Source organism: Vicugna pacos, chromosome 20 (genome assembly GCF_048564905.1).
Source record: "Vicugna pacos chromosome 20, VicPac4, whole genome shotgun sequence".
NCBI classification, from domain to species: domain Eukaryota; kingdom Metazoa; phylum Chordata; class Mammalia; order Artiodactyla; family Camelidae; genus Vicugna; species Vicugna pacos.
The window spans coordinates 9,529,355-9,542,517 of record NC_133006.1 but is presented as its reverse complement, the minus strand read 5'-3'; the positions used below and the strand labels follow the sequence as shown (position 1 = coordinate 9,542,517).

Genomic DNA, 13,163 nt, shown 5'->3' with positions numbered 1-13,163 from the left:
GAATATATATCCATGTATGACTGAAGCATTGCGCTGTACACCAGATATTGACACAACATTGTAAACTGATCATACCTCAATAAAAAAAAAAAGATATTGAATACAGTTCCCTGTGCTACACAGTTGGACCTTGTTGTTTATCTATTTTATATACAGTAGTGTGCATCTGCTATTCCCAAACTCCTAATTTATCTCCCACCCTTTCCCCTTTGGTAACCATAAAAACATTTTCTATGTCTGTGAGTCTGTTTCTGTTTTGTAAATAAGTTCATTTGTGTCTTTTTTTTTTTTTAGATTCCACATATGAGTGACATCATGTGGTATTTTTCTTTTTCTTTCTGGCTTATTCACTTATAATGATGACATTAGAGTGATTATTCCTGATTCCTTTCTTCCAACTTAAGACATTTTCCCCAGTGTTACAGGGGAGGAAAAAGTAACCCGTTCTTCCTGCTTCTAACTTTCCGACTTCCTCTAATGGCAAAAAGAATTCCTTGTCTAGTTTTTGGATTCTTGAATAAAACTCGCAGCTTGCATGTTCAAGAACAGGAGTTACACCTGCTCCGGGGGCAAACATCTGTCTAAGCCACATCGTTCATTATTCCTGACGGCGAACATGGTCTCCTTCTATCCACTAGTCCCTGCACAAGGGCTCCCAAGCCTTCTTCTGAAGACTAGTGACACCGCACTTCATGGAAGATTCAGGAATTAGCGTCAATTTTTTTCCATGGATTTTGAAAATGTCCCAAAGAAGTACCTCTAATAATGACAGAACAATTAAACAATACCAGTACAACTTGCACCCCATCACTTCCCCATTTGTTAGCCAGAAGATGCCACACAGTGAATCCCAGATCCAAGGGAGAGAGCCTTCACCTTGTTAGTGAGAGAAGTTGCAAAAATCATATATCAAAGGGCATGAATGTAGAAGGGTAAAGAATTGGAGCCAATCAATCCACCATGTCTTCCTAAAAGGACTTACTTCTACTCTCACCGATGATTTTATCCTTTAAAAAAAACCTGTTTAGGTATTTGGAGAATGACCACATACTTCCTAAATATGGCTCATTATAGATATCAAAACTGGTACCTGGTTTGTAAAGGAGGAAAGTAGAATTTGTTTTTATCTTTGATCTTTCGCATCCTGGTCCTCTCTGCTGTTATTGGATGCACGATTCCAGTGTTCTCTGCATTGGGCAGGATACAGACATCTAGATCATCGCTATAGCAACTCTTCAGAAAACTAGAAAAGGTCACATCTGAAAAAAAAAATTCAAGGTATCGTAACATTAGATCATATCACTACCAACCACAAATATCGACTACACAACCAAAAGTTCTTATACTAACGTATCTCCAGGGTAGTTCCAGGAGTTTACGTTGATCTTGACTTAAGATATCTTTCATTCTTGAATTCAACACACTGAAGTCTTGAGACCAATACTTACCATCAAAGTTTGATCAAGATCCAGTGGGGAGTGAGTACAACAGTAACAGAAGAGACCTTACAGAGGACTCTTTGCATAGGCTGTAGTATAACTGAACTTAATCCTCGCTGCCCCACCAACTACTTAACCTCAGTGAGGCACAACTTCTGAGTCTCAGCGTCCTCCTCTGTGTAATAGGAAAAATAACACCTACCATACGAGATTAGTCATATAATCCAATTAAATAATGGCTGTAAATTTCTTCAACATATATAAAGCAATGGCTTTTTAAAGGAATCGCTCACTGTCATCATAAACCACCATGGTGGTTACCAGTACCCAGCAGGTGGTCCACTGAACAAGTACTGGACTACACGGTCCGGTGGATATAATTTCAAAACACTATTAAAGATGCTAAGCACAGACATATGAAACAACATTGCTTGGAAACCCGAACATCCTACCTTGAAGTTTTATGATGCCTGAAATGGAACGGCCACTCCTCACTTTGTGCCACGACTCCCGAGGCCACTGATGTGGTTCAGAGGTGAACACAGGCCACAAAAGACCAACTCGACCCCCTCTGGGATTGGAAGGAGCTCGATCCGCCGAGGTCACGTTGGCAGAGCGGGGCTTGACTCTGTCCTGAATGCAGTCAAAAGATGAGCTTGTGGCCACAAGGACTGAATTCCTCAGCACAATCTGTATGTTTCTGATGTAACACTGTGGAGCAGAAGACACATACACTGCTGCCCAAAGGCCAACAGTATTGTCCACCAGAGTGATGTTCTCTACTTCCACGCTGTTCTGCACACGCAGCATGGCACCATAGTCAAAGTTCTTGAAAGCCAAGAAGCCAGAGACACTGGTACAGTTGTCAGGTCCACACTCCTGATAGAGATGAAGGCCATGAAGACATGAGTGCGCCACGTTGTCAGACCAAAGAGCTTCGGGAGAGGAGCACCTGTGGCCCCGGATGTGAAACCCAAGTCTCTCTGACCCTGCCACAACGTTGCCATGGAGGTGGACGTCCTTGGCCTGATTCACTTTGATTCCTGCCACCCACACAGTAGACCATGCTGACTGTGTCATGAGAACCACAAGGTTATTGGAGAGAGAACAGTCCTGACCCTCCAAATCAATGCCATGGCCCACTGTGCCAAACACTAGATTGTCATTTAAAATGATCCCACGACTGGCCGCTGCACGAATGCCCCCACCGCAGCTTTGGTGCAGAGTCGAAGATATTATCCAGGATCCTGCCGACACGTTGGTGAGGTCGATGGATGAATACAACGGCGACCCCAAGTTCCGAATTTCCACATTGAAAAGTTGAAGGACACCTGCAAGCCAAACACATTAAAAGGCAATAGTTTATTTCCAGCGCCAGCACTATCCCGCACACCACTGAGTCTCACCAACAAAATAAGAATCATTAAAAATATCACACTGCGGCCTGAGAAAGTTTCCTGTGCCTTCTGAAGAGCCTGGTGACAGGATGGGGGAGAGGAAAGAGACACAGGAAAGAGATAGGCTTTGCAGATGAGCACACTAGCTTAAAGATGCTGTGCACCTGTCTGCAGGGCTGGGTCAAGGGACCGGCTAAGAAAGAAGGGAATGGGGGCCACTCACCTCAAAATCAAGTCTCCTCTCAGTAACCCCATGTGGAAAGGCCATACCATCCCCATAAAGATACTATATGAATGAAAATAATGGCCAACTACACACAATATTTTAAACCTTTTTAAGAGGAGTTTAAGTGCAAAACTTCTGCTCAATTTATGTCCAGAAACATGATATTCAATACATGCTTCCTGATTAAGACATAATAGAAGCAGTAACATATTTTAAGTGACTTTAAAGAGTAAATTTTTTCTCTATTTCTAATCCTAGCCACGCTATATTTCCTGTTTCATTTTCATAAATAATAGGATTTTTTACATTTTTTTATGTCAAGAGAGGACAGCAAATTACTTAGTCTCACTGGGAATTTTATTTATCCTATTTTAAGCAGATATTGTTAAAACAGTGTAAAATACAGCCACTAGATTGATTTAAAAATATAATGAGCACTAATTTATCAGTGTATATACTCTTGATAAAATAGAAAATAACATGAGTATAGAGGGAAAGTAAAGTGAATTAATAAATATAACACCTAACTCTAAAAAGCACTCATTGTGAATCATGCATTATATTTAGTCATATGTGTCTACATATCTCTACATACATATATATGCATTCTATTTTTATTGAAGTACAATCAGTTACAATGTGTCAATCTCTGGTGTACAGCATCATGTCCCAGTCATGCATATATGTACATATATTTGTTTTCATATTCTTTTTAATTAAAGGTTATTACAAGATATTGAATACAGATCCCTGTGCTATACAGAAGAAACTTTTAATCTATTTTTATACATAGTGGCTAACAATTGCAAATCTCAAACTCCCAAATTCATCCCTTCCCACCCCCTTTCCCCAATAACCATAAGATTGTTTACTATGTCTGCAAGTCTGTTTCTGTTTTGTAGATGAGTTCACAGTGTCCTTTTTTCCCCTCTTTATTTTTTAGATTCCACATATGAGTGATAACACATATGACTGATAATTTTTGTAAAACTCCTACAAGATAGGTGCAGTGATTATCCCCATTTTACAGATAGAAAAACTGAGGCAGAGAAGCGGTAAGTAACACGCTGGGACTTGGACCTAGGCGCACAGATGCAGAGGCTGTGTGGTTAACTCACACACAAGCACAGCGGGGAAGAGTGTGGGACACAATGGAGTCAAAGACACAGCTTTGCACTGAGATTCCAGTGACTGGGCTACAGTCCTGTGCCAACAGATCTTAGTGGCCACTTCTTTTCTTTCTTCTTTTTATTTTTTTTAAGGTACTGTCCAAGGTAAACTATAAAGTTATTTCCCTCAATAAAAACAGAGGGAGCTGTGGTGTTTTAGTAACAGTATTTCAAACTCTAAGACGGTTGGTCCACCCTTACTCCTCCACCTTCCCCCTTCCCCACCCCATTTTCACAGATGAGAAACCTGAACCCTTGCAAATCAGTGACCAGAGGGAACCAGGCTGCTGCAAGGGGGGCGGATGAGGTATGTATGTCTTTCTTTGTGGTCAGACAACAGAATTCCAATAGATCCAAATTCCTCAAAGGACATTGATTCAGGAGACACTGGTAGACGGTGTGGAAATGTTCACAGAACGATAAAACATCCAAAAACTATTTGTCTGGCGATAACACTTTGGACGTAATCTGAAGTATCCTTCGCCAGCAGCACACAGCTGAAAGGGCTCGTAGGGCCTGCCCTCCAGGAACTCCGGCACAAAGGGCGCCAGTGCTGGTGTGAGTCCACACGCAAAAGCTTATCTCTCAGAATGGAACATGGTTCTAGAATCTCAGCCAAGGCCATGCATCATTCTTATTTTACTTAGTGTGTTTCCTTTTTTTTTTTTTTAATGTCGTACTTGCATGGTTAAAATTCAGTTTTAAATTGTCCAAGATCTTTTGACTTGTGTGCATATTAAATCAACCATTACAAACTAATCAAGTGTAAATACTTAAAATGTCTTGAGCATTTAAATGGAGAATTAAGCAACGATTTTGTTCACCACTCTTCTCTTAATTTTCCTTCGGTTCATCACAGTTCTGAGTACACCTTGCTGGATATTACTGGTCAGAAGGAGGAGAACGACACAGGTCTCTGATTTAGAAGCAAGAAGTGTAAATCCCTGCATTTCTGCCCTATAACCGTTCAACCCGTAGCTGGCAACCTTGTCCTACAGCTGCAAATCCTACCTCATCCAGGCTCTGGAATATGGTACAGAAAATTGTAAGGGTTCTTAATACAGTGCGGGGATCTGGATTGCATTCTGGAACAGAAAACGGACATTCGTGGAGAAACACGCAGAATCTCAACAATGTCTCATGTTCAGTCAATAGTCATGCACCAATGTTCATTTATTGGTTTTCACAAGCATCTCAGAGTTGTGTCAGATATTCACAAAAGGGAAACCAAGTGAAAGGTACACAGGAATTCTTCATACTCCCTTCGCAACTTTAAAAAAAAATCTAAAGTGATTATAAAATTGCAAATTTAACTAGGGTTTCAGAATCAGGGTTGAATTTGAAGGCTACCTCCACCGCTTGGTAGCTGGATGACTTTTCCTACTCTTCGTTTATTAATTCATCCACATTTATTGAGCACTCAATACCCAGCACTTACTCTACTAGGACAAGAGGGCTGAGAGCCCCAACCTTACCCTCAAGAAGTTCACAAGCTCATAACAAAGTTTTACAAATAAGCAGGCAACTTTATGATAGACTCTGTTTCCATCCACAAAAAAAGAGGATAAAATGTCTCTCTAACAAGGATATTAGGATTAAATGAAATAAAACAGGTGTGAGAAGGAGCATGGTTCCTGATCCACAAAGAAGCATCCGATACAGATTCCCTTTCCCTTCCCCAGGGACGACCTAAGAGCCGTAACCAGCAGGCTGGAGGCTCAGGCCCGAGTCCGGCCTGCAGGTGGTTCACCTCTGGCTCTGATGCTCCGCTCTGAGAACTGACCTTCTCTCCTGCTCCTGTGACCAGGCTCCTGCCTGGTTTCTTGCAGTTTCCGTGAAAAGGGGCCCTGTCTTGCGCTCCCTCTCTAACCCTCCATCTTCATAAACTACTGGGTAGTTGTGTCTTTATGCATCCAGAACTCAGCCTCTGTCTCAGCCTTCCAGAACAGGGTTCCGCCACCTCCACGCAGACATTTTGGACCAGATCATCCTTTCTGGTGGGAGGCTGTCCTGTGCATTGTATGATGCTGAGCATCTCCCCCTGGATGCCAGAAGCTCTGCTAAAGTTGTGACAAGCAAAAATGTCTCCAGATACTGCCAAATGTCCTTTGGAAGGAAGGGCCAAGCAAAAGCACTTCTGTTGAGGACAGATGGAGCGAGGCTCATGGAGAGAGAGCTTGTTCTAAGGACCAGAAATCCTGAACCTTTGATTTAAGGTCCAAACACTGCCCTTTACCATACTGGTAAAACAGAAGTGCCCACCAAAAGTGTCCTACGCTCAAATATTTGGGAAGTGGTTAGGTCTTTTATGCCTGGCTTTCTAAGTCTTTATTATATTTATGGACACAGCAGCTTTCTAAGCTGGAGCTTCATTTGACTAGGAAATGACTTTGGACAATCACATGAAGGAATCCAAGTTTAAGAATTAAGGTACTAGTCAAATAATTTTGCAGCATTCCAAAAGCACTACAGCTTGAAAGAAATGAGAGAAACTGCACTGATTCTTAAAGCAGTCTAGAATACGCAAATCATTCTTCTTTAAATGTACACTGTTAATTTATAGCAGGAGATGAGGCCTGCCATCAGATAGTGCATGCTACTGGGAAAGAGTAATAGAAATTCAGGAAAGAGATAAAATTTAAGGGGTCATTCAATCATCCATAATTTCAAAGCAGAGGAAATTTCACATCTGCCAAAGATGTTTGTCTGAGGTAAAAATGAGCGTATGTGCTAACAGCTAACATATTATTTTAACATCACAGTGATAATTAAGCACAGATTAGAATGGAGAATTCGTGGCTTCTCAGACCACAAAGGAGCAACTATTTTGAACATTGTATTTTGTATGTGAAAATTCCCACTGTTGTCATTTCTGAGTGTCCCAGATGCCTTGGCTCCCAATTGGTAATGCTTAGAGACTTAAAACTTTATTTACCTGAAATTTCTTCCATGCTGGACTTCCTGAAGGACCCCACGAGCAGTCTCCCCCCACACGCTGTATCAGGCTGGATTTGTATATTCCGGGTCAAAAGTCCAACCTCAGCAGCCAGACGAACAGATCGGCCATCCTCCATCACGTGGACGCTTCCTGGGGCAGTGGGAATTGGGGGAGAAAAAACCGTTAAAAACCTATTTCAGAAATCCTCAGCTGGGGACCCAGGGAACCTGGCAAATGAAAACACTCCTTTCCCCGCGGAAGTCCTCGCAACATTAAGGCCTGCTTTTCCTCGGGCGCTCTCCGCAAACGTCAGCTGAGAAATGAAAAGCGCCTTCCCGGGTCTCTCTTTGGGATCAGAGTGACAGTGAGCAAGAATTCATTTCTCCTCAGTCACTGTGGGTCTTGGGACAGGCTACTGGTGCGAGGATGTCAGGGCAGACGGGTCCAATTAGGGGCGTCCCCAACCGCCTTCGATTCATCAGTGTGAGATTTCCGCGTCTGGTTGCGCATGGTCCGCGGACCTCTTTCACGAGAGGGAGGAACCCCAGGTCAACTGAGGCAGCGACAGGACCCAAGCAGCAGCGGCAGCGCCCTCTCCTGGCGGGCCTGGAGCTCATCGCTCCCCGAAGGAGCTTTCTCAGCCTTGCTGGTTGGTTCCATGACCCACCATTCACATTTCACCTTGCATCTTACTGGTGAAGATTACTAACAATTTCTCTTTTCCTGCCACTCTTTAAAAACAAAATCATCCCTGAAACCATGATTTAGAAACTGTTTTAGCCAGAGTGCTGTGGAAAGCACATATTTCCCTCTCACGTATCAGAGACAAAAAGATATCCTCTAATTCTTCTATTTCCGTGTTTTATTAGTTAGTAACTTTATTTCGTGGGTTAAATGTATTTATTAGACTTAACCAGGAAATGTGGTTATTTACTATTTATATGCAATATGTTTGAAGTGTATATCATGTGTTAAAATATTCAGTATTTTTTTTTAAGAAAAACATACTTGGCTTCTATCTATTTGTCTGTCTGTCTATCTATCTATCTATCTATCTATCTATCTATCTATCTATCTATATTTTTGGTGGTGGTAGCAGTAACAGTCAATACAAAAGATAAACTTTCAGTGAGGAAGGGCACATTCTTAAATGTGGAAGAAGAAGTCATTATTTACAATAACTACCACATTCAAAGTGATTGTGTGATTCAATGTGCCAGGAAATGAACTGGAAACTCATCTCCCATAAGGTTTATTCTGGCTTAGCCATGAAAATGCCCGGTGACCTTGAACAAGATTCTTAGCCCTTCTGCTCGCTTCTACACGTCCCATTATAAATAAAAAGTTAAAAAAAACTCCCTGATGTCAAAGTATTTTAAAAAAAAATTAGGCAATAAAATTAATGAAGGGATGTAGATAAAGGCTTCTAGGATGAGCCTAGGGCAGTAATAAAGTATTACCCATCCCCCTGGAACCGCTGATCAGATCCAAGGTCCTCAGGCAGGTGACTGAACACGTTTTTCTGGGCTCATTCACTTCCCTTAACTAACAAACCAAAGCCTTACCAATGTGCCGGTGTTTGAGCCGTTCATGAATCCTGATATGATGGCCCTTGACTTCTTTCACAGTGAGGACCTCAGCTTCGTGAGGCTCATAAGAAGAGGAACTCAGGACAATCTTGTCGTGGGGTCGCCAATCCACCGTGTCTTCTACTATAATTCTGTAACAATGTAAAGATGGTATTCAGCATACGGGCTGTGCGACACAGATCACCCACTAACTTCAGGGAGGAAAGGAAATCCACTGCGATCAACAATTCCCACCAGGGAGATTAAAGCAGACGTATCAAGTCAACACAGAGAAAAAGAGCTTTCTGCAAAAATGTAATGCTAATGGAGTTAATCTTCTGGCTTGTATGTACACAACGCAGAGACAGCAAAGATATTCTGTGGTCATGAAGTATAAGATAAAGGAACAAGAAAAAGTTCTACAGTTGAGTATATGCCTTCTACACATGGTTTCCTAAAATGGAAATCTTCTTCCTCAATTGGGAAACAGTTTGAATCATGAAGGTATTTTTCAGGAGAGATGTTTTCTCAGATATGCTGAAGACTCTGATACCGTTTTCAGACAATTCACCATCATGCATCAAGGCTCACACTTTTACGGTCAAGCAGACAATGTGAATCCGAGAGGTTTCAGTAGCTGTGTGACCTTGACAAATCACTTAACTCTTCTGAGTTTCACATCTTCATTTGAAAAGTGACAATATTTGGAGCTTCCTTTCACCATCCCTTGGTCATTGAAGCTATATACAAGCCCCTGTGTCCCTGTCCTTTGAAGTGAAAGGCTTTGGCTCTAGGATCTCAGGTCTCCACTGAGCCTCAAAAGGGTTGGCTCAAGAGTTAGTGATTAGGAAATGTGGAGATGTAGAAACAAAGAATAGCTGTTGGTCCGGGAAACTGGCAACAATTTAGACTATAAATCCACCACATGGCAGAATCCTCGAACTCCCAATTCCCTGAAAGATATAGATAAAGGCCTGACACACTGTTCCTAAGTTGTTTTTACAGGAAACAGACCCCCACCAGATGAGACCTGCTGACCACAAGCATATAGACCCCATACTGGTTGAAACCAGAAAGTTGATGATGCTTGAAACTTCACCTTGAGGCCAACCAATCTGAAAACTGTGCATGAGCTGATCATGCCCCCTGCAGCCCCCTCCCTCATGCTGCCTTTAAATTCCTTCCCTGAAGGCCATCAGGGAGTTCAGGTTTTGAGCACATGCTGCCCATTCTTCTTGCATGGTGCCCAGCAATAAACGCTGTACTTTCCTTCTGCACACAGCTAGCAGACACAAGTTTGGTTCATTAACATTATTGCAGGAACAAAGGTATGCATTCCTTGAATGTATTATGTTTCAAGCATATATATATATATATATAAAACAATGAGGGTTTCATTCATTTTTGTTTATTTTAACTCACATTTAATAAACAATTTTGCTCAGATTTCACTGCTGCCTAGCTTTTCCTAGTGAGTGTGTCTACTTTATTTTGCATTCACATTCATTATTGACTTCAATGACATAACTTTATATTAATTGTCTGCCTCTTTTGCTAATGCTCATATTTTAGCAAGTTTTGACAATAAAGTCTCCTTTACCAGTAAATGTTCATCCAGGCAACAGGTCCATGTGATTAGGCAACACATATTGACTGAGCAACTCCGTATGTACCAGACATCATAGTAGGTGCTAGAGACACCATGGTAAATAAAACATATACACTGTCTTTAAAAAGCAAATGAGATGGGGAATAAAAACACATTGAGAACCTTTGAGGAAGGAGGGTCCCCATAAGCCTACTCTTCTCTGGTTGTTCGTTTTTTGGGAAATTACACCACACTTCACCCAGTTGCTCAGATCAAAAATTCTACAGTGACCTTTGATTCTTCCCTTTTACCCAACCCATCAGCAAATCACGTTGCCTCCATCTTCAAGACGTATTTAACCACTTCTTTCCTCCTCCATCACTCCCACCCGAACTAAACCATCAGTACATGTCACCTGAAAGACGGCAATGTTATTGCAATAACAGTTAATCTGTTTCTACTTTTGTCCGCCTAACAGTCAATCCTCCGCACAGTGTCAGTCAGATTCAAACACAAATTGAACCCTGTCCCTGCCCTGTTTAAAATCTTCCAATGACCAGGATAAAATCTAAAACCTTTATCATAGGATTGATATAGTAGCCATTTAATTTCAAAGAACACATGGTCTCCCTTTGAAGACTCATGGTAAAACACACTTAATACTTGTAATGAGTAAAAAAAAAATTCATTTTAATTCAGGTATATAATCTCTCTTGATTTATCTGTAATCCAAAAATCCAACATTTTTTATTCATCAACCTTTCCAAAAGTAATTGAAGCAAGCAACAGTAAAGATTAATTTAATTCAGAGATAAACTGATATAATAGTATATAACAAAAGAAAATATATTTTTTCAAACATCTTGCTAAGGTTACTTTGGTTGGTGGTGTAAGAAATGAGTCTAAGTTTATAAAGTTAAAGTTTATAAAGTCTGAGTTTACAAAATGAAATTTATCCTCCAAAGATTTTACTCTAACATTCCTCATAAAATAAAGCAATTATATACAAATGAATTCAGAGCTACAATTCTGTTGGTGAAAATTCATAAAGGGGTCCAAGTAAAATCTGGACCCATAATAATACGTTAGAAAGACTTATTAAACTGACTTTCAACAGTAGGAAGATTGTAGGTCAATGTTAAAGAAACATTTTAATAAGATCTGTAGTTCAGTTAATACTGTACTAATATCAGCTTGCCAGGTTCAATAATGTCAATGATTATGTAAGATCTCATCAGGGACTGGTGAGTAAAGGGTACATGGGAACTCTGTACTATTTTTGCAACTTCTTGTAAGTCTTAAATTGTTTTACAAATTGTTAAAAGGTTAAAAAAACAAATTATCCATAAAATGAATACATTATGCTAATTATATACATCATTCATGCAAACTCATGAAAATACTACTCCTCAGGACTGATCCTAAGTAACTTTGTTTTGAATATGATTTTGTTTTTAATATTTGTAATATGTAGAACACGAGCCCAGGAATCAGACAAACCATGGTAAAAATTCAGCCTCAGGAACTCCTAGCTTTATAAACTCGGAAATTTCATTTAACTTCTCCAGCCTCAGTTTTCATATCTGTAAAATGCAGGTGCTAAGACCTAACTTACAGCACTGAGAGATTTAGATGAGATCATGTACGTAACATACTGGGTATTTGCCTGACACAGAGTAAGCCCACAGGACAAGAACTCAGTGAGTGGGAGCTAGTTAATTACTATTGATAGTTTTAATTAATAAAATTGAGTTTCTTTCAAAATAGCCTGTAGCTCAGATCCTGAATGAGGTTTTTAACACATCCTTATAAGAAAAATCCATTCATACGGCTCCTGCCAAATTCCAACTTGCTAACCTTATAATAATTAGAGATTCTTACTGATCCCGGTTGGAAGTGCATACCTCACAAACCCTTTTGCATAAAAAGGCACTTCAGACTCAACATGATCAAATCTGAACTCATAATCTTTCCCCCCAGATTTAGTCCTCTCCTAGTGAGTGGTACCTAACCTTCCATCTACGCAGCCCAGAACCAAGAAAGCACCGCACCCCCACTTCATCTCAGAGATGTTATCTCCTCTCCGTGTATCTGCCCACTTCTCTCCGTTGCCACTTCAGCTCCTGACTAAAAGCTACACCATCTCCTGCTTGCATCTCCTAAGTGGTGTCCCCACGCCCGTTTTTGACCCTTCCTGTTGTCTGCATTGCACATACAATGATTTTTTTTAGATAAAAAAATGTGGTTATCGGTGCTACCTCCCACCCATACTATCCTCTTAGAAACCTAAAACAGCTCCACAGTGCTCGTAAGAGGCTAAACACTGAAATACTTGGTATCACCGATGAATATGGCCCTGCCCCAGATCTGCCTCCTAGGACCCCTGCCACACTTGGACGGTTCTCTCCTCATTAGCCCTCTTGGCCTTCTCTCCAGTCCCTCATGTTCTCCGTCCTTCCTCCCACCACAGAGTGTCCTCTTGGGCCTTTGCCTCTCAGCCACCTGGGCTGACTCCTCCTTCTAGGATGACTCCCTGTCATTGTCTCCCTGAGCCCCAAGTTTTGTATCAAATTGCCGTCTTCACATCTCTGTCTGGTAGCACTTTCCTGCCATCGCCCGCCCTGACAAGTCTGCTCCTCTCCCCGTCTTCCCTCCATCGCGCACCAGGTTGATCCATCCAAACACTTGAAGGACTCGCCTCACATCAACATTCAATCAACCCATCAGCAGGTCCACTCAGCGCCATTTCTTCTCTCCATTTCCACTGTCTCCCCCACAGTCCTAGACACCGTGACTTTTGGCCTCAACTGGCCTCCTGATATCCTAGCTTCTGCTCTG

At 41.3% G+C, this 13,163-nt stretch overlaps 1 protein-coding gene across 1 annotated transcript in view; it reads right to left on the bottom strand.

Moving 5' to 3' along the window:
• PKHD1 (PKHD1 ciliary IPT domain containing fibrocystin/polyductin) overlaps positions 1 to 13,163 on the bottom strand; it is a 365,190-nt gene that overhangs the window by 92,099 nt on the left and 259,928 nt on the right. The window contains exons 55-58 of the mRNA XM_072944834.1: positions 8,735 to 8,889; positions 7,167 to 7,319; positions 1,892 to 2,770; positions 1,091 to 1,259 (exon numbers count right to left, since the gene is read on the bottom strand). Coding sequence (XP_072800935.1) covers positions 1,091 to 1,259; positions 1,892 to 2,770; positions 7,167 to 7,319; positions 8,735 to 8,889 — 1,356 coding nt within the window. The remainder of the gene's footprint in view (positions 1 to 1,090; positions 1,260 to 1,891; positions 2,771 to 7,166; positions 7,320 to 8,734; positions 8,890 to 13,163) is intronic.